Here is a 25,869-nt window from a genome sequence, read left to right on the forward strand (position 1 = left end):
TCTAGGGAGATGATGTCATGGCTGGAAAAGGGACCAGATAGCTGGATCAGGGAAGAGAGTAGCTCCCAAATATGGGAAAGATGTATAAATATTGTTGACTGTAAACCCCATCGATTTGATGTGGTCTAGGGCCCATATTCAGCATAGGAGCCTCTGTGACCTCTGTATTCCCTATAGATCTGAGCTCACATTCTGTGGTCATGAGTAGGAATGTTCCAAGCTGCCCCAATATCAGGACCCATCTTACTCAGGTGTAGCATAGAGTATGTTGTCCAACCTCTCTTCAGAGGATGGAACATTCTCTACCGTTGTTGATCCAAGTTGAGGGAATGTGTGATTTTTATTGTTGTCACTCCACTCCAGATCAACATTTTCAAATAGATAAGAGTGACAGAGAGAGAGAGAGAGAGACTGCAGCACTAAAGCTTCCTGCAGAACAGTGGGGATCAGCTTTGAACTTGTTATATACATGACAAGGCAGGCCCAGTATCTAAGTAAACTATCATGCTGTCACTTGATGCATGCCTTTTAAATAATTATTACACAAATGTATGTGTACATATGTGTGTATCTATGTATCCTCTATTAAAATATTTTAAGTTAATATTTGAAGATATATAATAATCATAAAAATGCCATCGATATGTTAACATTTGGTGAGACTACACTGTAAATCTATGAGCTGTCAGTGTACTGATTTTTTACAACTTTCTACATTTGAAATAGTGCATTATAAAATATATTTTATTCATGCAGGCACTGAGCCCCAGCAATAACCCTAGTAGCAATGAAAAATAAAAAACATTTTAAAAAAATCAGAGCCATCCATTTCTGAAATATCCAACTACAGTATCCCATGGTCTTATCTCAGAGTCTTCCTTATCTTCTGTTTTTTTTAATTTTTTAAAAAAATTATCTTTATTTATTTATTAGAGTCAGGCAGAAATCAAGAGGGGAGGGGCTGATAGAGAAGGGAGAGTGACAGAGAGACACCTGCAGCACTGCTTTACTACTCGCAAAGCTTTCCCCCTGCAGGTGGGGTTGGGGACTCAAACCCGGGTCCTTGAGCATTGTGGCATGTGCACTCAACCAGATGCACCACCACCCAGCCCCTCTTCTGTTCTTTCTGTAACTAGATTAGCTTTTCTCAGTACCAGGATTCAAGATACATAATTCTGTGGGGTTTTTTGTTTGTTTGGTTGGTTGGTTGGGTTTTTTTTTTTTTTTTTTGCCTCCAGGGTTATTTCTGGGATTCAGTGCATGCACTAGGAATCCACTGCTCCTGGAAGCCATTTTTCCCATTTTGATGCCCTTATTGTTACCCTAGTTGTTGTCATTATTGTTGTCATTGCTGTTGTTGTTGTTGCTGGATAGGACAGAGAGAAATCGAGAGAGGAGGGGAGACAGAGAGGGGGAGAGAAAGATAGACACCTGTAGACCTGCTTCACAACTTGTGAAAGGATTCCCCTGCAGGTGGGGAGCTGGGGGCTCCAACCGGGATCCTTAAGCCGGTCCTTGCGCTTTGTACCATGTGAGCATATCCCACTGCGCTACTGCCTGACTCCCATATAACTCTTTATTCAATTGCACTTTAAAATTTCTCAATTCCTCCTAGAATTGAATGCTGTTTTCTACTATTTCCACTGTAAATATGAAATATTCAATAATAAATGAAGTAAACACTGATGGATTCACCAGGCACTGTGCTCACTGATCATTTATTTATTTAATATATACTGAATTCTAGCTACATGCCTATTTTTTTCCATCTCTGTTTATCTATAGACACTGTCCAACAGGTAGAGGGTTGCCTGTGAAATTGCCTCCTAATGATCTGAAAGGCTTAATGTTCCTCTAAATGCTGAACACCATGATGCTTATTGGCAGCAGTGACTAAGCTGATGCAGTGTATGTTTCTAGAAACTTTAATGAGTTTTAAAACAGGATTTATTTATTTGTGCAACCAGGTTGTTTCAGCACAGTATGAGCAAGCCTTCAGCAGCAAGTTATTTTATTATTCATTGGAATTGGGCTTATGAATTACTAAGGGGCTCAGAAAACAACTGCAGCTGGTTGGGGTCCAAATAGATACTTTCAGTAGTGTGACTAATTGGAACCATCATTCTAACTAGGTTGTCTGGGGGACTCAGAACATCCTGGCCTCAGCAGACCTGAGATGTCCTGGTGTCGACAGCACATTTGTTTGGTTAGCAAGACTTGCCAGTTACACTACTCTAACTTGCATCAGCAAGTACTGAAACAAAAAATGAGGCATTATTGTGAGTCAGGGCATCACTTCAGGGTGAAGCTGGAGTTCCAAACTCAGGTCATTTTTAGGGCAAATAAAAAAAAAAAGATTTAGTTATGAGTATAAGGCAGACAGAATGACAGTGTCAAACAGTGCCTACCTCTGCCATTCATCAGCCACACAACCTGACTGAAAAAGTTAGCCTCTACCTCCTTTAATTCCTTTCTCTATACGATGAGTAGTAAAGGTCTTCATCTTATAAGAGATTAAAATAGTTAACAACTGTAAAATTAGTATGGTTGGTTGCTTTGGCACATAATAAGTTCTCAGTTAATGTGAGTAATGATTTTTAACATATAAATGACTTCTTCCTGTGCTCTCTTCAGCACTTCACATTCAGAATGTCCACTAAGCATATTTGTTCATTTGAATTGACTAAAAATGAACCACCAAAACACATACTTTTATCCTAATGAGGAATATTAAAATGCCATGATCATGTGCTTTGATAAGGCAAATCATCCCAAGAAGTTGCAATCTTTTTTCTTAGCCTGTATCCATTATTAAAAACCAATTAGCCCTTTTCCCTCAAAAAAAGCTTATATTTCTTCTGCTTCTTAGAACTTGCTAAACTAAAATTCATTTCTTTTTTAAATTTTTTAATATTTATTTATTTTCCCTTTTGTTGCCCTTGTTTTTTATTGTTCTTGTAGTTATTATTGTTGTTGTTATTGATGTCGTCATTGTTAGATAGGACAGAGAGAAATGGAGAAAGGAGGGGAATACAGAGAGAAGGAGAGAAAGACAGACACCTGCAGACCTGCTTCACCGCTTGTGAAGCGACTCCTCTGCTGGTGGGGAGCCGGGGCTCGAACCGGGATCCTTATGCCGGTCCTTGGCTTCACGCTTAACCTGCTGCACTACCGCCCTACTCCCTAAAATTCATTTCTTTAATGTATCTTTTTTTCCTACCACTTCCAGGAGCCCTTGTTATACTAGAATTGTTTCTCCATTTTATTGTTTTATTGAAAATGTCTGTATTTTATTTTAGTTATTTTTATAAAGACAGGGAGAAACTGAGAAGGAAGGTGGATTAGAGAGAAAGACAACTGCAGCACTGTTTGCTGATTCATGGAACTCCCTCCTGCAGGCGGGGATAGAAAGGTTGGACCTGGGTTCCTGCACGTGGCGATGTGGCACTTTTTAGGGTGTGCCACCACCCAGCTGTGTCTCCCCATTTTAAAAATGTTTATGTATACAAGCCATATTGTATCAGCCCGGTTAACCCAATTATTTATACGTAAAAGAAGGATGAATCACTTCAGCACTCCCATATATTGGGGGTGGGGTGGAAGGAAGGAAGGAAGGAAGGGGTTGCCTGGAACAGTGAAGCCCTAGAGATGACCAAAGAAAAGAAGAAATAAGAGAACATGTTTTAAACCTTCATTAGTCCTAATTTTCAATGTCTGTCTAGGAAACTTTTTTTTTTTTTTGCCTCCAGGGTTATTGCTGGGGCTTGGTGCCTGAACTATGAATCCATTACTTTCAGTGGTCATTCCCCCCCCCTTTTTTTTTCTCAACAGGATAGAGAGAAAATGAGAGGGGAAGGGTGATAGAGAGGGGGAGAGAAAGATAGGCACCTGTAGACCTGCTTCATCACTTGTGAAGTGTCCCTGCTACAAAAGAGAAGCTGGGAGCTTGAACCCAGGTCCTTGTGCATGATGTTATGTGTGCTTAACCAGGTGTACCACCATCCAGCTCCCTCTAGGAAACTTTTTAAATTAAATGTTTCACTGAACAAAGGTCAGTCCATCCAGATATTTCCATTTCCCTGAAGACCCTGGAACAGGGTCAGTACCTCTCAGGCTGAGGTGGTGAAACCATTTTCCTTTCTAAAGATATCTCATTCACATCAGGCTGTTCAGGGACTCAGATGGCCTCCTGAGGTTTTGTAGTACCTTTAGATTCAGAAATTCCTAAACAGTGTCAGGCTTTAAGTATCCAGGTGATGGGGTTCAGGACATCCTGCTCCATCCCAGCCCTGAGCCCCCATTTCCCACAACCATTAGTTTTCTAGTGTGGAGCAAGATAAGACATGCTCACCCTTACTATAAAGATACAACCTGCCAACAGTCCTTCTAAAATACTGGACCAAGTAGGGACCAGCAGAGGAAATTTCCTCTGCTTTGGAGGTACAATATCAATCCTTGAATATTTTGTTTTCAGCCAAATTGTTTCTTGTGACTTGTTTTGCCAAACAAAATTAAATTCATTAAACTCAGTAGTAAATTCACCAGCCCCCACGTCAATTCTAAGTGTTGCTTTCATTTTCTTTTCTTTTTTTTTTATCTATTAAGAGGAAACTCTGGCACCAGCTTCCCAGACAATACTCTTAGCCCAGCTGCATGTTAGTTATCAAGCTCAGGCAAAAATTAATAAAGCCATGAGTTCCTTGGAACATACCTAAAATAGACTTCCTAACTTCTTCCAACATGAAGACCACAAATCTCATCTGCTATATTCTTATCTTTAGGTTCCTGATTATTATTATTAAACAATTTGTTCTGCTTTATATCTTAATACTTTTCAGTTGCAGATGCTACCATGACACTAACCTAACTTCCTTGGATAGATGGCCTCACCAGTATATCCTGGCACCCCACCTCCCCACAGCCCTACCCCACTAGGGAAAGACAGGAACAGGCTGGGGGTATGGGTCTACCTATCCATGCCCAACAAAGAAGCAACTCCAGAAGCCAGGCCTTCCACCTTCTGCACCCCATAAATATCTTTTGTCCATATTCCCAGAGGGATAAAAATAGGGAAACTTCCAATGGAGGGGTGGTACAAATTGTATGAAATTATACCCCTCTTATCCCACAATCTTGTCAATCATCATTAAATCACTAATAAAAATTTTTTTAAAAACAAAAGTATTCTCCAAGAAGGATTCAGAGGACCTAGTGGGGGTTGTATTGTTATATGGGAATCTGGGGAATGTTATGCATGTAAAAACTATTGTACTTACTGTTGAATGTAAAACATTAATTCCCCAATAAAAAAAAGTATTTTCCCCAAACTGCTATAGTATGGAGAGTCCTTAAACAAATAAAAATTAAAAAGCAACTTCTCTAAAATATTCCCTAAAAAGGAAATTCCCTGATATTTGCTAACTCATATAAATAATCCTCTCTCATTACTTCTTTGAAGGCAGCAGAAAAACTGAACTGTTCCCTATTTGTACATCCCTGGGACATGAAAACGGATGGACGGATGGCCAAATACTGGCTTCCTTGGCTAGTAGGTTTGTATCAAGTTGGGACATAAAAAAAAAAAAAAAAAAAAAAAAAAAACAAGATTCATCTGTTAATTTTGGAAGATTTTTGTTTTTGTCTCTACAGCCTGATTCCAAACAGGATTTGGTGATTTTTTTTTTAGGTTTCCCCCAGTTATTTATGGAATCCTACTATGTCAAAGAGAGATAGTATAATTAGCAGAAATTTTAGTTTTGAGTTCGTACTCAGATAAATGTTGTATGTATTGTTTCATTTGCTTATAATCAGGTCCACACAAAACTCCATGAAGGTGGCATTAAAATATCACCTTTATAGATAGCAAAACTGAGTTTAAGCATGGTTAGATAAGTTATGCAACTCACACATTTAAGTGAAAATAGAGGGGACCAGGTGATGGTGCACCTGGTTGAGTGCACACATTACCATGCATAAGGATTCAAGTTTAAGGCCCCTGTCCCCACCTGCAGAGGGGACGCTTCAGTATAGCTAAAGCAGTGCTACAACTGTCTCTTTCTCTTTTCTTCTCTATCTCCCTGCCCCTCTCAATTTCTCTCTGTTCTATTAAATGTAAAGGAATAAGTGGTCACCAGGAGTGGTGGATTCATTGTGCAAGCACTCATTGAATCCCAGTGTTAACCCTGCTAACAAAACAAACAACATATATATATATATATATATATATATATATATATATATATATATGCATAACGGGGTTATTTATCATTTAGATAGCACATATATATTGATTTCTGGGTTTTTTTGTTTGTTTGTTTTGATAAAAACAGAGAGAAATCCAGAGGAAGGGAGAGAAAGAGGGAGAAAGAGAGACACCTGCAGCACTATTTCACTGCTTGTGAATTTTCCCCTTCAGGTAGAGACTGGGAGTTTGAACTCAGGTCCTTGTACATAGTGAAGTGTGTGCTCAATTGGGTGTGCCACCACCTGGCCCAACACACATACACACGTTGATCCCTTCCAGCACATCAAGCTTTATACTAGTCACTAAAAATATAAACATGAACAAAAACTTTGCCCTCCTAAAGTTTATGTTTTTAGTAGATGACAAATAGATCACAATCAGAAAGGCTTATTTCAGAATTCTATTCTGGATGCAAACATAGTCATTAGCAATTAGAGAGCCAGGAGAGGGAGAGTGATGACCCAATTTACATTCACTTGTATGTGGAGTTATAGCTTATGTAATTGATGGAAAGCAGAATCCCAGAATCAAAAGGAAGTAGTTCTATTCATCATCTTGTTTTCAGGAAGCTCTGCTCACAAACCACTCTTTGATGTATATGAATCCACAATGCTTTCAGAATCTTCTGCTATACTCTGCCAGCCCCCCAGAAGATTCAGGGCTTAGCTCTAGAGTAATTATAGATGTCAGAAAAGCAATCAAAAGCAATCAAAAGCAATCAAATAGGAAAAGCAATGAAATAGGAAAGTTGTCTAGACTGGCTTCATAAATGGATGCTTTAGATATGACCTAACTTCTTCTTCTAAGAACCTAAAATGTTCAAGATAATCCATATTAATCCAGTAATTTCCACTATTAAGTCTAAGAAACATAAAAATTGACAAAGATAATGTTGGTTAATATTACCAAACACTAACTAGCAAGAATTATTACAGATGAAGTGCATTGAGGCATGCAGAAGCAAATAATGTTTGCCTAGCACCTACAATATGAAGTTCTGGCCAGGAAGTTTGCTCACATTATCATTTGAAAGGTCTCAAATGACATAACAGCTCTGCAAGGTAGGCAACACTGCCTTGGTTTTACAGGAGAAGCAGCACAGACTTAGGGGCAGTGAACAAGTTATCCAAGACCAGGAAGTAAAAAAACTGGAGCAGTGTGGATTCATTTCAGTTTCAATGTATTTTACTTGTCCTGTCATATTCAAAACTGTAGCTAGGGGGAATCAAGCTAAATGCTAGCTTCTCTGGATCTTATGGCCCATCCTTGCTATTTGATAATTCTACCTGGAAGTGGCAAAAAGAAATCTTCAGACAGTTCTAATTGTCAAAGCTGGGGCAGAGTTACCCTGCATTTATCAGCATTGATAATTACATCAAACTGTCATCTCCCAATTAACAGTATCACTGAACTTCTTGCTTGAGGTGACAATCTCTGCACCTTGTGACTGTTTCTTCTTTGTTCAGGGATGCCAACAGAGACCACCATAGCCATCTGCTCCATGATCATGGGTGGAGTGTTTGAGAAGTTTCCTAAATTGAAAGTATGCTTTGCACATGGAGGTAAGATAATAACTGTATTGCAGCCATAACAAAATACCACAGACTTGGTGGTTTATTATAACAGAAATTAATTTTTTTTCATAATTCTAGAAGTTCAAGATTGGGGGGTAAGGTAGGGCCAAGGTGGACAAACAGGGAGAATCTGTACTTACCTCCTCCAGTAACAGCAAAGGCACACCAATACCTAGAACAATCACCATAAAGTGAATCTGGAGCCCATCACATGAATTTCCATAGCAAGAGGGAAAAGGTCAGCATCCAGGTGGTAAGAAACAAAAACTCTATCTGTATAACAAGCTGTAATCAGGAATGGGGATCTCTAACATGTGGAAATTAATCTTGAAATTGAGTTACACTAAACTATAAGTACCTCAACCCCCTTAGAGTCTTAAGTTTACAATATTGCTACTGGAGGCAAGAAATGACATGCTATAAACTACATGGGTGGGAGTCATAACAGAAACCTTCCTAATAGACACTGCAACCTTGCTAACAGCAGGGTTGGTAGATACCATATTGGAATTTAACCACTATATTAATAGACCCTGGAGAAAGATTACATGTGAAGAGTTTCAACTCAAGCTAGCAACACATTTATATAGGGTCTTAGAGGCATTTAACAACACTGATAACTCCTGGAAGACAAATAGACCCAGCCCTCCCCAGCTCATAATAGCTATCAAACAATTCACACCCTTACTGACATCAACTATTTTGTAGACTTCTCGATGAATAAACAGAGAGAGTGGGCTACTTTGTCCCATTGCAGGCCCACAGGCTGCCAGATGTTCCCTGGCAACTCCATGTTGTGCTATCAATACCTAGGACTGAGACTCTAGTCTTGTTTCAGACCTGAATTCCATCCCACAGACACCTAGTAGGAGCTAAGCACCTATAAATTGAACTTCTGGTCTACTCAGGCTGGCTCAACTTTAATACAAGCCTGTTGTCACTGCTGAGACCTATTCAAGCACAAACCCTTGATCTAGGCCCTCATGGAGCATCAAACATAATGAGAAGAGAGGAAATTATGCTGACAAATCAATACAGTAATCAGGAGAAAACCACAACAGAGATTATATAGACATCCTAAGGAAGACTTCAAAGTCTTAGTCCTAAGGCCACTAACTGAAATAAGATTTTTTAAAATAATTATTTACCTATTCCCTTTTGTTGCCCTTGTTTTATTGTTGTAGTTATTACTGTTTTTGTTATTGATGTCATTATTGTTTGGATAGGACAGACAGAAATAGAGAGAGAAGGGGAACACAGAGAGGAAGAGAGAAAGACACCTGCAGACCTGCTTCACCACTTGTGAAGCGACTCCCCTGCAGGTGGGGAGCCAGGGGCTCGAACTGGGATCCTTACACCAGTCCTTGTGCTTTGAGCCACCTACGCTTAACCCACTGTGCTACTGCCCAACTCCCTGAAGTGAGATTTTTAATGGAGAAACACAAAAGCTTCAATAACGTAAGAGAAAGTAGAAAATAAGTTATAATAGAAGTCGGAGAACTAGAGAATATGTTTGGATGCTAGGTGGTGGTGTGCCCAGTTAAATGCACATATTGTCATGTGCGAGGACCTAGGTTGGAGCACCTGCTCCCCACCTGCAGGGGGTGGGGCACTTCATTAGCAGGGAAGCACATCTACAAGTGTCTTTCTCTCCCTATCTTCCCTTCTCAATTTCTCTCTGTTCTATTTAATAAAATAGAAGGAAAAAGAAGAGAAGAGAAAATAAGAGAAGAGAAAAGAAAAGAAAAGGAAAGGAAAGGAAAGGAAAGGAAAGGAAAGGAAAGGAAAGGAAAGGAAAGAAAAACCACAGGGAACAATGGATTCATAGCGCAGGCACCAAGCCCCAGAGATAACCCTGGTGGCAATTAAAAAAAAATAGAGAAAGGAAGAAGGGAAGGTGAAAGAAAGAAAGAAAGAAAGAAAGAAAGAAAGAAAGAAAGAAAGAGAAAGAAAAGAAAGAGGGTTGAGGCTCCAAAGTTCCAAGTTCAGTCCCCTGCATCACCATCAGCCACAGCTGAGCAATGCTCTGGTTAAAAAAAAAAAAAGAAAAGAAAAGAAGAAGAAAAAGAAAAGAAAAGAGAGAGTGGGAGAGAGGAAGAGAGGGAGAGAGAGAAAGCATGTGGTAGCAGAGCTACAAAATACTGTAGAGAGGAGCATCAACAGAAAGATAGAAGCTACTGGTTGGATTGGTGAACTAAATGATAATGCAGAAAATATAAAAAAGAAAAAAGAAGAAAAGCTAATAAAGATAACTAAAGAGAGTTAACATTATGGTCAAGGATGACATTTGCAGCACAGGGGTGCCAGGAGAAGAGAGGAGAACTAGGGACAGAATTCTTACTAGAATAAACAATATCCCAAAGACTGGTAGTACCAGCTTGCTTGCCTGAACCTCAAGTCTCTAGCCTCAACTTGTTAGAACACCAACTTGCACACCTGAGTTACCAAATTCAATCCCAGCACCACCTTATGCCAAAGCTGAGTAGTACTTCAGTTCCCACTCCTTACCCACCTCTCCCATAATAAATAAACAAGTCCTTAAAAATAACATATTTCCCCAAACTGACGGACACAGACAGATCCAGTGCATTCTAAGAACTTCAAACAAACTCAAACTAAAGCAAATTAAGGATAATGAAAATATAATAAAAAATGAAAAGATTTTAAAACATGAGAAAAGCACCTACAAAGGAGACTCCATAAGGTTATGTGCCAATTTGACAATAGAGATTCTAAAAACCAGAAAGGAATAGCAGGATGCATTCAAAGTTTTGGATGGAAAAGACCTATACCCAAGAATAATCTGTCAGGTTAGTTTATCATTCAGATTTGAAGACACAATGAAGAACTTTCAAACAAGTCACAGTTAAAGGAATCCATTACCAGTAAACCAGTCCTACAAGAAACACCAAAGAGACTTCTATAAAAAGAAAATATTGAGTGATCTCACTTGTATGGAGTATATAAATGAAAACAAAGCAAGGGAACAAGTAAAGTCAAATGAAGGCAAGTCTTTGGACTCAGCTTTCAGAATTTAGATTAGCAAAATGGATAGAGATGCTGTAAGGACTGAACTCTGGGGAAGTGATATTGATACTTCTGTGATGGGAGTGGTGTGGTGACATATTTTGAAGAGGTGTGACACTCAACTCATTTGGGTTTTTTTTTATCATTTTATTGAGGAGTAATGGCTTACAGTATAGTTGTTGACACATGTGCAATTTCTCATTGTCCCATGATAAGTATCTACAAAACATTCTCATTCCTCAACTTAGATCCTTTCCCATCATTATGCACCAAGATCCCAACGCCCCTTCCACCCCCACGCCATCCTTTTGCAGAGTCCTTTGTTTTCATGAAACAGACAATTGTACTTCTAAAACATATAGTCTTGTAAACCAAGGTTATCTGAAAAACAAATAAAATATATAATTTTTAAAGTCCAAGAGTAAAGTGTTGGCAGGGCTAGTTTCTGTAAAAACTTTCTTTCAGGATGTAGAAGGCCACTTTCTTATTTTGTCTGCATATGACCTGTCCTCTGTGCATGTATAGAGAAAGAAAGGGGGGTAGAGAGAGCAGATAAATAATTGTTTCATGTCTCTTATTCAAGGACCCCAGTCCTATCCCACATTAATTAACGCCTTAAAAGTATTATATAGAGTTCTGGTGATGGGAATTGTGTGGAACTGTACCCCTCCCTTCTTATCCTATGCTTTTTATCAGTGTTTCCTTTTTTTTGTCTTCAGGGTTATTGCTGGGGCTCGGTGCCTGCACTACGAATCCACTGCTCCTGGAGGCTATTTATTCCCTTTTGTTGCTCTTGTTGTTCATAGTCGTTGTTGTGATTGTTATTGCTGTTCTTGTTGGTGGATAGGACAAAGAGAAATGGAGAGAGGAGGGGAAGACAGAGAGGGGGAGAGAAAGATACACACTTGCAGACCTGCTTCACTGCCTGTGAAGCGACCTCCCTGCAGGTGGGGAGCTGGGGCTCCAACTGGGTTCCTTACCAGCTTTGTGCCATGTGTGCTTAACCAGCTGCACTACCGCCCTGTCCCCTAGTGTTTCTTTTTTTATAAATAAAAATTTTTTTAAAAGAAATGAATAAAAATGGGCTGCCACATGGGGTCAGCCATTTTTTCCCAAATGCCAAAAAAAAAGGATCATATGATATGCAGTAGTCTCAACCATTCACTATTATTTACAAATAGACCTGTTTCATTTATCTACATTTCCTGCTTGGTTCCTAAAGGGAATAGGCTTTGTGACTCTTGGATACACACAGACACACACAACATCAAATTATGCATGGTATTCTCTAATGTGCTTTTCCTTCTCAATAGCATACTGAAACAACTCTCCATGTCAATCAATATAGTAGGCCATCAATTTTGGTGGCTGAACCCATGACATCACATTTTACAGATATGTCATAATCATTTAATATTCCTCAATTTATTGGTGGTTTCTGTATTTTCGCCATTATATCCATGCTACATTTGAACATTTTTACCACATATATTTACACAGTTGTCTTCTGTCTTTATGAGAAATTCCTCAGCTTTGAAAAAAAAATCACTGAGGTTTGAGCTTATAGATGAATTCATGTCTTCTGGGTTCTCTTGCAGCATTGGGAGTCCATTAGTTTCTTTGTAAATACTGTTAACCAGCTAGGTTATAAACTTCTCACTGTTTATAACACGAGAGCCTTAATCTCCCAGTGCCCTAGTCAGGGAATCCTGGGATTCCCACAGACATGATGGGGCTAGACCTCTTGTAGCTTAATCCTTTTGAATTAGTCACTAAGTGATGGTTTTACTTGCAGGTGGTGCCTTCCCCTTCACAGTGGGAAGAATCTCACATGGATTCAGCATGCGTCCCGACCTCTGTGCCCAGGACAATCCCACAAACCCAAAGAAATACCTTGGTTCTTTTTACACTGACTCCTTGGTTCATGATCCCCTGGCCCTCAAACTGTTAACAGATGTCATAGGAAAGGTAAGCTGGGTCTGCCATTTGGATCACTTCTGGGGGTGTAGAGTGAAAGCTCATCAAGTAGTTTCTCCAAAACAGGGATTGAAAAAAGCATTTAATGAAAGAACAGGGTGGTTGGTATTAGGTATGCTGGATAGGGTATCCTTTCTAGAAGCTCTTCAGGAAACTATTCTATTTGCCATCAATATTCTTGATAATCAACATGGCTGGATAGTTTCTCTAGATCATTTCCTCTTTTTTACGGTCATTTCAGTACTCATCCAAAATGACACATTGAAGAAACAGTTTTGATGCCAATTAAAATTGTGACTTTAGTGTTGGCGAGACAGTTCACCAGGCGGAGTACATGCCTTACCCTATAAAAAGCTTGGAGACTTCCAGAGGCGGGCCTACAGAGTAGCAACAGCTGTGTTTCTCTCCTCTCCTCTCCTCTCTCGAGTGAACTAGAAATACCAAAGGAGAACACCAGGGACCGCAACAAGGCAGGACTAGAACAACTTCAGGAATCCACCAAACCACCAGTGAGTGCAAACATATGTGGCTCATGGACAGAGAGGAGCCTAAAGAGAGAATGAGCGGCTGGTAATAGTCTGGCAATTTACCAGTTGAAACACCACCTCCAGTCTGCTTTACCAACAAAAAGACTGCTGAAGGGAGGAGAGGACTCCCCTAAGACTCACCAAATGCAACTGTGAGTCTCCATTACTACTGCCCTCAGAGGTTGGAGCAGCAGGGGGGAGGCCCTGTGCTGACATCTGGGAACAGAAAACTGACCAGGAAACTCAGGAGAAGAGCTACACCTCAGTGGCCTAGCAGTGGGGCTGTATAGTGGGAGCCTTTCCACATTGTTCTCCTGATGAGAACATGGAGAATAATTGCCTCAGAGCCTATATAGACTATAAACGGGACTTGTTTAGAAACTCACAGGGCCCAGCAGTGATGCCCGGCTTGGCAGAAAAGCTGAATTGAGCCTGGAGCTTTGGATCCTTGGGGGGTGAGAGTCTCTTCGCATAACCACTGTGCTATCTCTCCCCCACCCTGCTTTATCTCTTGGTCAGGAGGGAGGGATTAAGCTAAGAAACCTACTTATAGTTTAAAAGCCCTCAGTCTCCCATAGCCTACAGGGAAGGAAAAGAACAAAAGAGGTTTTTAATAGCCTCTGTGCTCCAACTCAGGGATTGAAATAATATTGAAACAACTGTTAATTTCCACAACTGTGAACTCTTTAAGTACCTTAGTTAGACACAAGTCAATCCAGGCAAGAGGATCAGTAATTAGAAAAGTACTGAGAGAGGGACCTCATAACATACTATATAGAATGGGTAAACCAACAAGAAGAAATATTGGAGAAACTAACCAGAACAAGAGTCCAGCTAAAAGCCCCTCAAAGGTTGAACCACAAAACAGTGAGGGCAACATCCAAACGTTTGTTAAGGAAACAGTCACAGGAGTGAGTAAAGAGTTTAAAGAATTGTCATCAGAAATGCAGAAACAATAAATGAGACTCTGGAAGAAAACACTAATTATCTCAAGGTTATTAGAGAGCTGAAAGCTGAAATATCTAAGAACACAACTAGCTCCACAAGCTAAAACAGTATCAGAACAGGGTAACAAAATAGATGAACTCCAGAAAACAGTACAGGGGAGAGAGAATAGAATCAATGAGGCTGAAGGCAGAATTAGCAAGATTGAGGATGAATTAGAGACAACTAAAAAAGAAGTAAGAGATCTCAAAAAGAGATTAAGAGATACTGAAAACAACAAAAGAGACCTATGGGATGACTTCAAAATAAATAATATACACATTATTGGCTTACCAGAGGAAGAAAGAGAGGGAGGGGAAGAAAGCATTCTTCAGCACATAATAGCTGAGAACTTTTCTAGTATAGACAACATCAAAGACATAAAGGTTCAAGAAGCCCAGAGGGTCCCAAACAGAATGGAAAGGAATAAGGATAAAGAAAGGATCCCATCAAACTAATTTTTGCAAATATTCATCCTAAACCTCAAATCATGTAATTAATAATTTGCCTGTTTATTTATGACCTAATTGTGATTCTTTTATTAATAAAAGCTAATGGAAAAGGATCCTTTATTAAGCTGAAAAAAAAAAAAGAAAGGATCCTGAAGGCTGCAAGAGAAAAACAAAGAGTCATCTACAGAGGAAAACCCATAAGATTAGCAGCAGACTTCTCCATACAAACACTGCAGGCCAGAAGAGAATGGCAAGATATCTATCGAGTGCTCAGTGAGACAGGCTTTCAACCAAGACTACTATATCCTGCTAGACTGTCATTCAGACTAGATGGAGGCATAAAAACCTTCTCAGACAAGCAACAGTTGAAATATCAACTATCACCAAGCCTGCCCTGAAAGAAGTTCTGAAAGGTCTCCTATAAATAGTCAGACCACCATAAATATGCCGTATATCAGAACACTCTAAAAATCTACAAGAATGGCATTAAAATATCTTCAATCTTTGATATCAATAAATTTCAATGGCCTGAATTCACCTACTAAAAGGCACAAAGTAGGAAGATGCATCAGAAAACACAACCCAACAATATGCTGTCTACAGGAAACCCACCTAACTCAACAAGACAAACACAGACTCAAAGTGAAAGGATGGAAAACTATCATACAAGCCAATGGCCCACAAAAAAGGGCAGGAACAGCTATTCTCATACCTGATACAATAGACTTTAAAATCAATAAAATTTAAAAAGATAGGGATGGACCCTATGAAAAGCTCATACAACCCTGCTAGTACATGGGAGGTCAACAGAACCAGGGGAAGCTCCAGTGCTATGGTCTTGGTCTCTTTCTCTCTCTCTCTCTCTCCCTCTCTGCCTGTCTGTCATCACCTGTCTCTTTATCTGAATGATACAGTAACAGTGAGTTCACACATGTTTGTGACCCTAAGTCCGTAAATAAAAACAAATAGCTCTACTTCTAATTATGTAAACTGTGAACCCATATATCTTCATCCACTAAAGAAAGAAAACTGGAACATTAAATAAGGTAAAATGGACAGGAAGGCAGGGGAAGAAAATGAAGAGTTTTATGTATCACCTGAAATTTCTTCCTGGAAAAATATGGTATGTTGTCAGGGAGATGGTGCAGTGGATAAAGCACTGGATTCTCAAGCATGAAGTCCCAAGTTCAGTTCCCGGCAGCCTATGTACCAGGGTGATGTCTGGTTCTTTCGTTCTCTTCCTGTCTTTCTCATTAATAAAATAAAATATTTTTAAAAGAAAAATATGGTCAGTTCTGAAAACAATTTTCTCATTTGATCAAAAAATATTGAAACATTTGTACTTTAAATCCCACAGAAAAACTTACTTTGTTCTGTTGTAGTGTGTCAACACATCTCCCTATCATCTCCACATGAAAGTATTCTTTGGCAATATTATTTCATCAGGTCGAGACTATTTTGAGGGCATAAGATAGTCTAAATTCATGAAAAGTAAAACATTTACTATTTCTATTTTGTGTAATTAAAGATATTTATAGAAACTTTCCAAACTACCCCAAGGAAAACACTGGGGAGATATTTCTAAAAGAATGTGGACATATTTAAATTTTTTCAGTACAGTATTGACACGTGGGTTGAGAGTAGACTCTAAGGCATTTAAAATCTAGTTTATCAGAATAAGAGGTCTATCATTTTTGAAAATTGAAAGTAGTGGTCCATCTCCAGAACAAAATTTTGTCTCACTTTGAAGCTATTTCTCTGTCTTGAGGAACTTACTAGAAAATAAATGTAAACATTCTGGGTTGGAAATAAATTTGTGGTTGAGCTATGTTTCTGAACCTTCAAGACTTTGTGATTGTTCTGGTCACAATGGTTGCTAAGTAGTTGATTGACTGTCGCTTATTGGTTCATTGTGACTGGAAGATATTTGCATATGAAATCAGAGACAATTTGGAAGAGAACTTGAAGTTTGGACCTTAAGAACTGGAGCAGGGGAAGTGGGAAAGTAGCATAGAATCAGGAAAAGGACTGTCCTTGTTACTTTGCAGTAAGTGTAGAACCCTTTGGTATTCTTGGAAGTAGAAAAATTGAGGAAAATTCTCTTATCAAATACAACACTATTTTCAGAGAGATACCATCAGGAGTGAGGGATACTGGCAACAATCTTCAAATAGTACCCTGGACAATAATTACTGGCCAGGATGGAAGAGCAAAAGAAAAACACAGCAAATGCCTGTGGTAAACAGGGTACAGACCAGTTGATGAGTATACTCCTTTTAACAACCCCCAGAAAAACCTAGTTACTTTGCAGTTAGTGATCCTGAGACCTTACACTCAAGCTCTGAAGACTCAAGTCACTGTAGCATGAACATCAAAAGCAAATGTAACCACATTTCATATGACCTTAAAGGATGATGAATCCAGGACATGTAAGCAGTGAATATTAATAATTTAGAATTCTCTTTAAAATATTGATTCCTCATCCTACTTATAGTCACACTTGCAAATTATTTTCAAAGACAATCCCCCCCCAAAAAAAAAAATGGGTATGAAAATTTCTAGCATGACAGCCAAATTAAAGAGCCTGCCCAGATAAGAGCATGAGGACAGGCTTAGTGCCTAACAACAGACCTGCTGATGCATTAGGCAGAAAGGCTGGATGATGCAACTGTTGTTTCTTTTGGTATTGAGTTATGGTAACATAACTCTTGTAGGTTGCCCTGACTTATTGTAGTTTGTTCTTATTTTTCCTGATTTTATTTTGATTGATTCCTCTACCCTATCACCTGTCATCCAGCTCACCAACTAAACTTTTGGTTTCTTTCTCTTTTCTAGTACTCTCTTCCACTTTTTTTTTTTATTATCCTATTGAGCTACTTTTTTTTTAAGCATAAATACTATTTTTTAGTTCTGTTTTCTGTTATGACTTACTTCCTCTGACTTTGTTCAGATTTTCTTCCAGTTAACTTCTCATGTCAGTGAACATGCTTTGGTTCATAACTTTGGGGTCTTTTTTTAAAGAAATATACTTTAATGTTGAATTTAGGATTTTCTTCAAGTTGCTGTCTTGGTACAAGAGTTGGGTAATTATCCTTTCTTCTCATTATGTTTGATGCTCAGGAAGGAAGCACCAAGCCATAGAAATAACCCTGGTGGCAATAAAAATAAATAGATTAATTAATTAACTAATTAATTAAATTTCTTTTCCAGTTAGAAAAATAACTCAGCGGTTGAGTACAGGACTTAGAAACCTGAGGGCACAAGTTCAATCTCTGCTATTGCATATGGCACAGCAGAGTAATGCTCTCATCTCCCTCTCTCTCTCTCTACCTCTCTCTCTCTCTGCCTTTCTCCCTCTCTCAAATAAATAAATGATCTTCAAATTCTCTTTACTATTTTTGTAGTATGGTTTCAAATTGTGATTCTCAAACCAATATCAATAGACAAAAAGTTATTAATCTGTGATGAGAAGAAACCTGAATTAGAATGTAAATGAAGTTATCAAGCACATTGTTTAACTGATTTTTTTATTTAATGGCAAAACTTTCTCAGTAAAGGAAGAAGTACGCTGATATACATTCTGAGGTGAGCTTTTCATGTCACCATGGACAAGTAGAAATCCAGATTAGAGGGAGTCAGGCAGTAGCGCAGCGGGTTAAGAGCATGTGGCGCGAAGCACAAGGACAGGTGTAAGGATCCCAGTTCAAGGCCCCGGCTCCCCACCTGCAGGCGAGTCGCTTCCCAGGCGGTGAAGCAGGTCTGCAGGTGTCTATCTTTCTCTCCCCCTTTCTGTCTTCCCCTCCTCTCTCCATTTCTCTCTGTCCTATCTAACAACGACGACATCAATAACAACAACAATAAAACAACAAGGGCACCGAAAAGGGAAAATAAATATAAGAAAACATTTTTAAAAAAGAAAAGAAATCCAGATTAGATTAAGTTTATGAGTTAATATCCTATTTGAGTTTTCCTCTTTCTCTTTTTTTTTTAAATCTTTATTTACTTATTGGATAAAGACAGCCAGAAATTCAGAGGGTAGAGGGAGACAGAAAGACATCTGCATCACGGCTTCACCACTCTCAAATCTTCCCCCAGCAGATGGGGACCAGGGGCTTGAACTCAGGTCCTTGTGCATTGTAACGTGTACTCAACCAAGTGCACTACCACCTAGGCCATCCTTCCTCTTTCTCTAACAAAATTTTATCCTATTATATTGCATCCCCTTATGGCTCATCCTGAAGTTCCTTGAAGCCATTTTCATAGCCACAGATAATCACAGGCTACTATAAATAATAACAATAAAAGGTGATAGGTTTGAATTTCAAAAGCAAAGAATTTTTCAATACTTTGACTTGGGCTAAGTGTAAAAGTAGCATAATATATCTTAAAATTATCTTTCTGTTTCTAAAATCTAATTTGTTATGTCAACTAGAATATTTAAAACCACATACATAGTTTATAAATACCACTTTTATAGCATACAAATATTATTTTTCCACCCTTACACTTCATCAGTACTTTTATTCAAATGTGCATCTTTGACTTGGTGCCTTGTCATATTAGATGTACCAGTAGAGGCATTCAAATTGTTAACATGTGCGCTCAACCAGGTGTGCCACCACCTAGCCCCAAAATTGTTTGTGTGTGTGTTTTTTAAAGTAAACTAGCATTGTAATAAATTAACTCTCTTAGTAAACTTCTGTTCCCCAAGTGTCTACATATCTTTTCTTCATTTTCATCCAAGAATCATCAGAATTTTCTTCTAGAAATGGAGGAACTACAAGAATATTTACATGTCACTCACTTGCACACATTGCATTCTATTCCAAGTTGAATTCACTACTTTGCTGATCTTTTGTTTATAGTTTGAACATTTCAGTGATGTCTGTTCATCTGTTGACTTGCTTCTGTATGCTTGAAAAATTTGATAGGAAATAAAAACACAATTAAAAGTACAAATAGAAATAAGAATGGAGATTAAATGGAAAAAAAGCCATGGAAATTTCATTTTTCTGAAACAAACTGTGATTTATTTTAATATTGCACTTCTTCAATAATTAACTAAAAATTTCTAATTTAATGTTTCACTCTATGTGAGATACATCTTAAATTATTTGATCTCTCTATGCCTCAATTGCTGTACCAATAAAGTTGGTATAGTTAATGTGCAGGTTTGTGAAGATAGCACAATGCTTATGCAAAAAACTTTCATGCCTGAAACACCGAGGTCTGAGGTTCAATCCTCAGCACCACTATTAAACCAGAGCTGAGCATTGCTGTGGTAAAAAATAAATTAGTAATAGTAATAAGGAGAGGGAGAGGAAAAAAGAAAAGGATTAAAGAAAGAAAGAAAAAGGGGGAAAGGAAGGGAAGGAGAGGAGAAGGGAAGGAGAGGGGAGGGGAGGGGAGGGAAGGGAAGGGAAGGGAAGGGAAGGGAAGGGAAGGGAAGGGAAGGGAAAGGAGGGAAGGAACAAAAAGTAAAGAAAAGCAGAAAACATTGATACTTATCTCTTGGGATTGTCAACTAGGTTAAATAAGTTAGTCATGTAAGTACATAGAACAATTCTAGTTCCATATTAATTTTTCAGTGAAAGAATTTGAGAAAGATGTATATAGACTTTAATAAATTAAACTTTAATAAATATATAATATAATAAATTATAATTAATGAGTGTGGTACTATCAATCAAGTTGCAAGAATTTTAAAATCCATTTTGAAATGCTGCTTTAGAATTATAAAATTACTAAGTAGGCCCAGGGAGGTGACTCAGCATACACATTTGGGACCTTTGTTTCTTTCTAGTACCATATCTGAAGAAGCGTTGTTGGGGGGGGTGCATAATATGTGATTAAATATATAAATGTTTAACTTATAATAAGTGAATTAAGCCAATTTAATTACTGAATTAAATAGCTAAGTCCATAGAGACAAAAAGCAGAATAGTGGTTGCCAGAGTCAAAGGGAAAAGATTAGGAGTAACTGCTTAATATGTATAGTATCTTTTGGGAATATGAAAATATTTTGGAACTAGAGAGAAGTAGTGGCTATGCAAATGAGGAATGCACTGAATGCCACCAGACTTCACACTTTTTTTTTAATATTTATTTTATTTATTTATTCCCTTTTGTTGCCCTTGTTGTTTTATTGTTGTTGTCGTTGTTAGATAGGACAGAGAGAAATGGAGAGAGGAGGGGAAGACAGAGAGGAGGAGAGAAAGACAGACACCTGCAGACCTGCTTCACCGTCTGTGAAGCGACTCCCCTGCAGGTGGGGAGCCGGGGTTCGAACCGGGATCCTATGCCAGTCCTTGTGCTTTGCGCCACCTGCACTTAACCCCCTGCGCTACAGCCCGACTCCCGACTTCACACTTTAAATGGTTAACTTTATGTTATGTGAACTTCATCCTGATTTTTTTTCCTTAAGTGAAAAGATCTTTTTTTGCAAGTAGGATGTTCAGCCACTTCAACCAAAACATGTTTGCATGTTTTTTTTCCTCTTTCTTTAATTTACTTAATTTTCTTTATTTATTACCATAGTACTGCTTAGCTCTGGCTTATCGTGGTGTTGGGAATTGACCCTGAGACCTAGGAGCCTCAGGCATGAACACATTCTTTATTTTTAAAAGAGGAACTAGACATTCCTGTTCTGCAAAATGCAAAGTATTTTATCTCACAGTAAAAGATTTAGTTTTAAAATGAGCCATGTCATTTGAAGAAATTTTTGCCATTTGAAGAAATTTTTGCCCCAAATTTTACAAGAGGCCTAAATGTGGCCTTGTCCTGGGCATTTGATCTGTAGGCTATTAGTAAACTGGAGTTCAGTCAAGTCCAAAGGCCAAAATTTCTTCATTCCCACTCCCATCTTTGACAGTCAGAACCACTTGGGGGGGGGGAGGGGTGTCTAAAGAGTTAGTATTTAAGTTTGTTTGCTTATTGATTTACTACAGTGCCAGAACCTTGCATATCACAGTGCCAGTGCTTCTGGACAACTTTTTTTTCTTCACTCTTTTTCAAGACTGGAGCAAAAGAGAAGGAGATATTAAGGAGAAACACCACAACACTGCTCCACCATTTGTGGAGCTTCACCTGGCAAAGTCCATACTGCTCCCATAGCGTGTCAGGGCTCAAGTCAAGGACATAATAAGGTGTACTCTACAAGATGAATTATCTCATCTTCCAACCCATAGTATTTAAATTTATTTTAACTCTTCTGTCTACAAATAGTCTCATTAAATGGTGTTTCCCTATGCACTGCATTCCTTAATGAAGTAGAAACACTTTTGACAACTGTAAGTTTCCTGCAATAATGTACTACCTTCTCAAGAAATTGTAATGAGTTCAAAAGTTGAGTTGTTCAAGTCCTGGGTCTACAACTTATTAATTGAGTGACCCTTAATATCAAATTACTTATTGCTCTCAGCTCTGGTTTATTCTACTAAATAATGAAGATGATAATCAGGCAGAGTTCATGTGAGAAATTACTATAATAGTATTCCAAAAGACTATAAAAATTCAGTAATTTATACCACCTACCTCAAAGTTTATATATATACATATATATTCTTCTTCGTGTCATTTTTTTTCAGAGCACTACTCAGCTCTGGTTTATGATAGCATGAAGAACTGAACCCGGGGCTTTGAAACCTTAGACATGAAAGTCTTTTTACATAACAGTTATGCTATCTCCCCACACTCCAAGGCTTTACAAATAGTAGATCTAGATTAATGCTTATTTAATTGAGTTGTGTAATAATCTTCAGAATATAAAACTAGGACTTCCGGAGGCGGAGCTACGAGCAGCAGATCGCTTTCTCTCCTCTCCTCTCCTCTCCCGGATCAACTAGGAATACCAAAGGAGACCACCCGGACCGAAACAAGACAGGACTAGAATGACCACAGAAACCCAGTAAATCACCCGTGAGTACAAACACGCGTGGCTGGTGACAGAGAGGAGAGAGGGGCCTAAGAAGAGATTAAGTGACTGCTAACAGTTCGACAGTTTGTCAGTGGAGACACCACCTCCAGTCTGCTCCACCAACAAGGGGACAGCTGAAGGGAGGAAAGGACTCCCCAGAGACTCACCAAGTACAACTCTGAGTCTCCATTGCTACTACCCTCAGAATCTGGAGCAGCAACAGGGAGGGACACCAGGGCACAGAGATCTAACCGGGAAACTCAGGAGAAGACCTATACCTCGGTGGCATAGCTGAAGGGCTGTGAAAGTCTCTTTGCATAACCACTGGATTATCTCTGCCACACCCTGCTTTATCTCTTGGTCAGGAGTCATTGATTAAGCCAAGAAGCCTATTGATAGTTTAAAAGCCCTCAGGCTACCATAGCCTACAGGGGGAAAAAAAAAAAGGCTTTTACACCACTGAACTCCAACTCAGGGATTGAAAAAACTGTTAACTTATATAAAATGGTTAAAACAACAAGAAAAAATAATGGAGACTCGAACCAGAACAAGAGTCCAGCTAAAGGTCCTCCAGAGGGCGAAGCACAAAACAACGAGTTCAATATCCAAACATTAGCTAAGGAAATAATAACAGGAGTGAGTAAAGAATTTGAAAAAATTGTAATCAGAACTGCAGAAACAACAAATGAGAATATGGAAGAAAATTCTAATAATCTCATGGTTATTAGAGAGCTGAAAGCTGAAATTGCTGAGCTAAGAAGGCAACTAGCTGAACAAACTAAAACAGTATCAGAGCAGGGCAACAAAATAGATGAACTCCAGAAAGCAGTAGAGGGCAGAGAGAATAGAATCAATGAGGCTGAAGACAGAATTAGCAAGAATGAGGATGAATTAGAGACAACTAAAAAAGAAGTAAGAGATCTCAAAAAGAGATTAAGAGATCCTGAAAACAACAACAGAGTCCTATGGGATGACTTCAAAAGAAACAATATACGCATTATTGGCTTACCAGAGGAAGAAAGAGAAGGGGAGGAAGAAACCGTTCTCCAGGCCATAATAGCTGAAAATTTCTCTAGTCTAGACAACACCAAAGACATAAAGATTCAAGAAGCCCAGAGGGTCCCAAACAGAATTAACCCAGACCTAAAGACACCAAGACATGTCATACTTAGAATGGAAAGGAATAAGGATAAAGAAAGGATCCTCAAGGCTGCAAGAGAAAAACAAAGAGTCACCTACAAAGGAAAACCCATAGATTAGCAGCAGACTTCTCTATACAAACACTACAGGCCAGAAGAGAATGGCAAGATATCTATCGAGTGCTCAATGAGAAAGGCTTTCAGCCAAGAATACTATATCCTGCTAGATTGTCATTCAGACTAGATGGAAGCATCAAAACCTTCTCAGACAAGCAACAGTTGAAGGAAGCAACCATCACCAAACCTGCCTTGAAAGAAGTTCTGAAAGGTTTCCTATAAACAACCAGACCACCACAAATAGAACATATATCAAAACACTCTAAAACTCTACAAGAATGGCGTTAAAATATCTTCAATCTTTGATATCAATAAATGTGAATGGCCTGAATTCACCTATTAAAAGACACAGAGTAGGAAGATGGATCAGAAAACACAACCCAACAATATGTTGTCTACAGGAAACTCACCTAACACAACAAGACAAACACAGACTTAAAGTGAAAGGATGGAAAACTATCATTCAAGCCAATGGCCCACAAAAAAGGGCAGGAACAGCTATTCTCATATCTGACATGATAGACTTTAAAATAGATAAGATTAAAAAAGATAGGAATGGACACTACTTAATGCTCAGAGGCTCAGTCAATCAAGAGGATTTAACAATTATTAATATCTATGCACCCAATGAGAAACCATCTAAATACATCAAACTTCTACGGAAGGAGCTACAGCAATATATTAACAGTAACACAATCATAGTAGGGGACTTCAACACCCCACTCTCTCAACTTGACAGATCATCCAGGAAGAAAATCAGTAAAGACATAAGGGAGCTAAATGAAGAGATAGATAAACTAGAACTATTGGACATTTTCAGAGTCATTCATCCCAAGAAACTGGAATACACATTTTACTCAAATCCACATGGATCATTCTCAAGGATAGACCATATGTTAGGCCACAAAGACAGCATCAGCCTATTCAAGAGCACTGAAATCATCCCAAGCATCTTCTCAGACCACAGTGGAATTAAACTAACACTTAACAATCAACAAAAGATTAGTAACAGTGCCAAAATGTGGAAGCTCAACAGTACACTTCTTAACAACTTCTGGGTCAAAGAGGAAATCAAGGAAGAAATCAAAATGTTTCGAGAGTTCAATGAAAATGAAGACACAAGCTATCAAAATATTTGGGACACAGCTAAAGCAGTCCTAAGAGGGAAGTTCATAGCTATACAAGCACACATTAGGAAACAAGAAAAGGCACAAATAAACAGCCTGATTGCACATCTTAAAGACCTAGAAGAAGAACAACAAAGGAACCCTAAAGCAACCAGAAGGACAGAAATTACTAAAGTTAGGGCAGAAATCAATAACATTGAGAATAGGAAAACCATACAAAAGATCAATGAAAGTAAATGTTGGTTCTTCGAAAGAGTAAACAAAATCGACAAACCTTTAGCCAGACTCACAAAACAAAAAAGGGAGAAGACCCAAATAAATCGGATAGTAAATGAAAGAGGAGATATCACAACAGACACCGCAGAAATTCAACATATCATGCGAGGCTTCTATGAACAACTATATGCCACCAAGTTAGAGAACCTGGAAGAAATGAATGATTTCCTAGATACCTACCAACTTCCAAAACTAAGTAAAGAGGAAGTGGATAACATGAACAGGCCCATCACAGCTAATGAAATTGAAACAGTTATCAAAAATCTTCCCAAAAATAAAAGTCCTGGACCAGATGGTTTTACAAATGAATTCTACAAAACTTTCAAAGAAGAACTAATACCTCTACTTTTAAAAGTCTTCCAGAAGATTGAAGACACTGGAATACTCCCTTCCAGCTTCTATGAAGCCAACATCACCCTGATACCAAAAGCAGACAGGGACACAACCAAAAAAGAAAACTACAGACCAATATCTCTGATGAACATAGATGCGACAATATTGAACAAAATT

At 38.6% G+C, this 25,869-nt stretch overlaps 1 protein-coding gene across 2 annotated transcripts in view; it reads left to right on the forward strand.

Annotated features, from left to right (window-relative positions):
- ACMSD (aminocarboxymuconate semialdehyde decarboxylase) overlaps nucleotides 1–25,869 on the forward strand; it is an 80,941-nt gene that overhangs the window by 39,361 nt on the left and 15,711 nt on the right. For both annotated transcript variants that reach the window (XM_007532692.3, XM_060178028.1), the window contains 3 exons: nucleotides 5,459–5,552; nucleotides 7,711–7,806; nucleotides 12,641–12,813. In XM_007532692.3, coding sequence (XP_007532754.1) covers nucleotides 5,459–5,552; nucleotides 7,711–7,806; nucleotides 12,641–12,813 — 363 coding nt within the window. The remainder of the gene's footprint in view (nucleotides 1–5,458; nucleotides 5,553–7,710; nucleotides 7,807–12,640; nucleotides 12,814–25,869) is intronic.

The sequence above is a fragment of the Erinaceus europaeus genome, chromosome 18, assembly GCF_950295315.1.
Source record: "Erinaceus europaeus chromosome 18, mEriEur2.1, whole genome shotgun sequence".
NCBI classification, from domain to species: Eukaryota; Metazoa; Chordata; class Mammalia; order Eulipotyphla; family Erinaceidae; genus Erinaceus; species Erinaceus europaeus.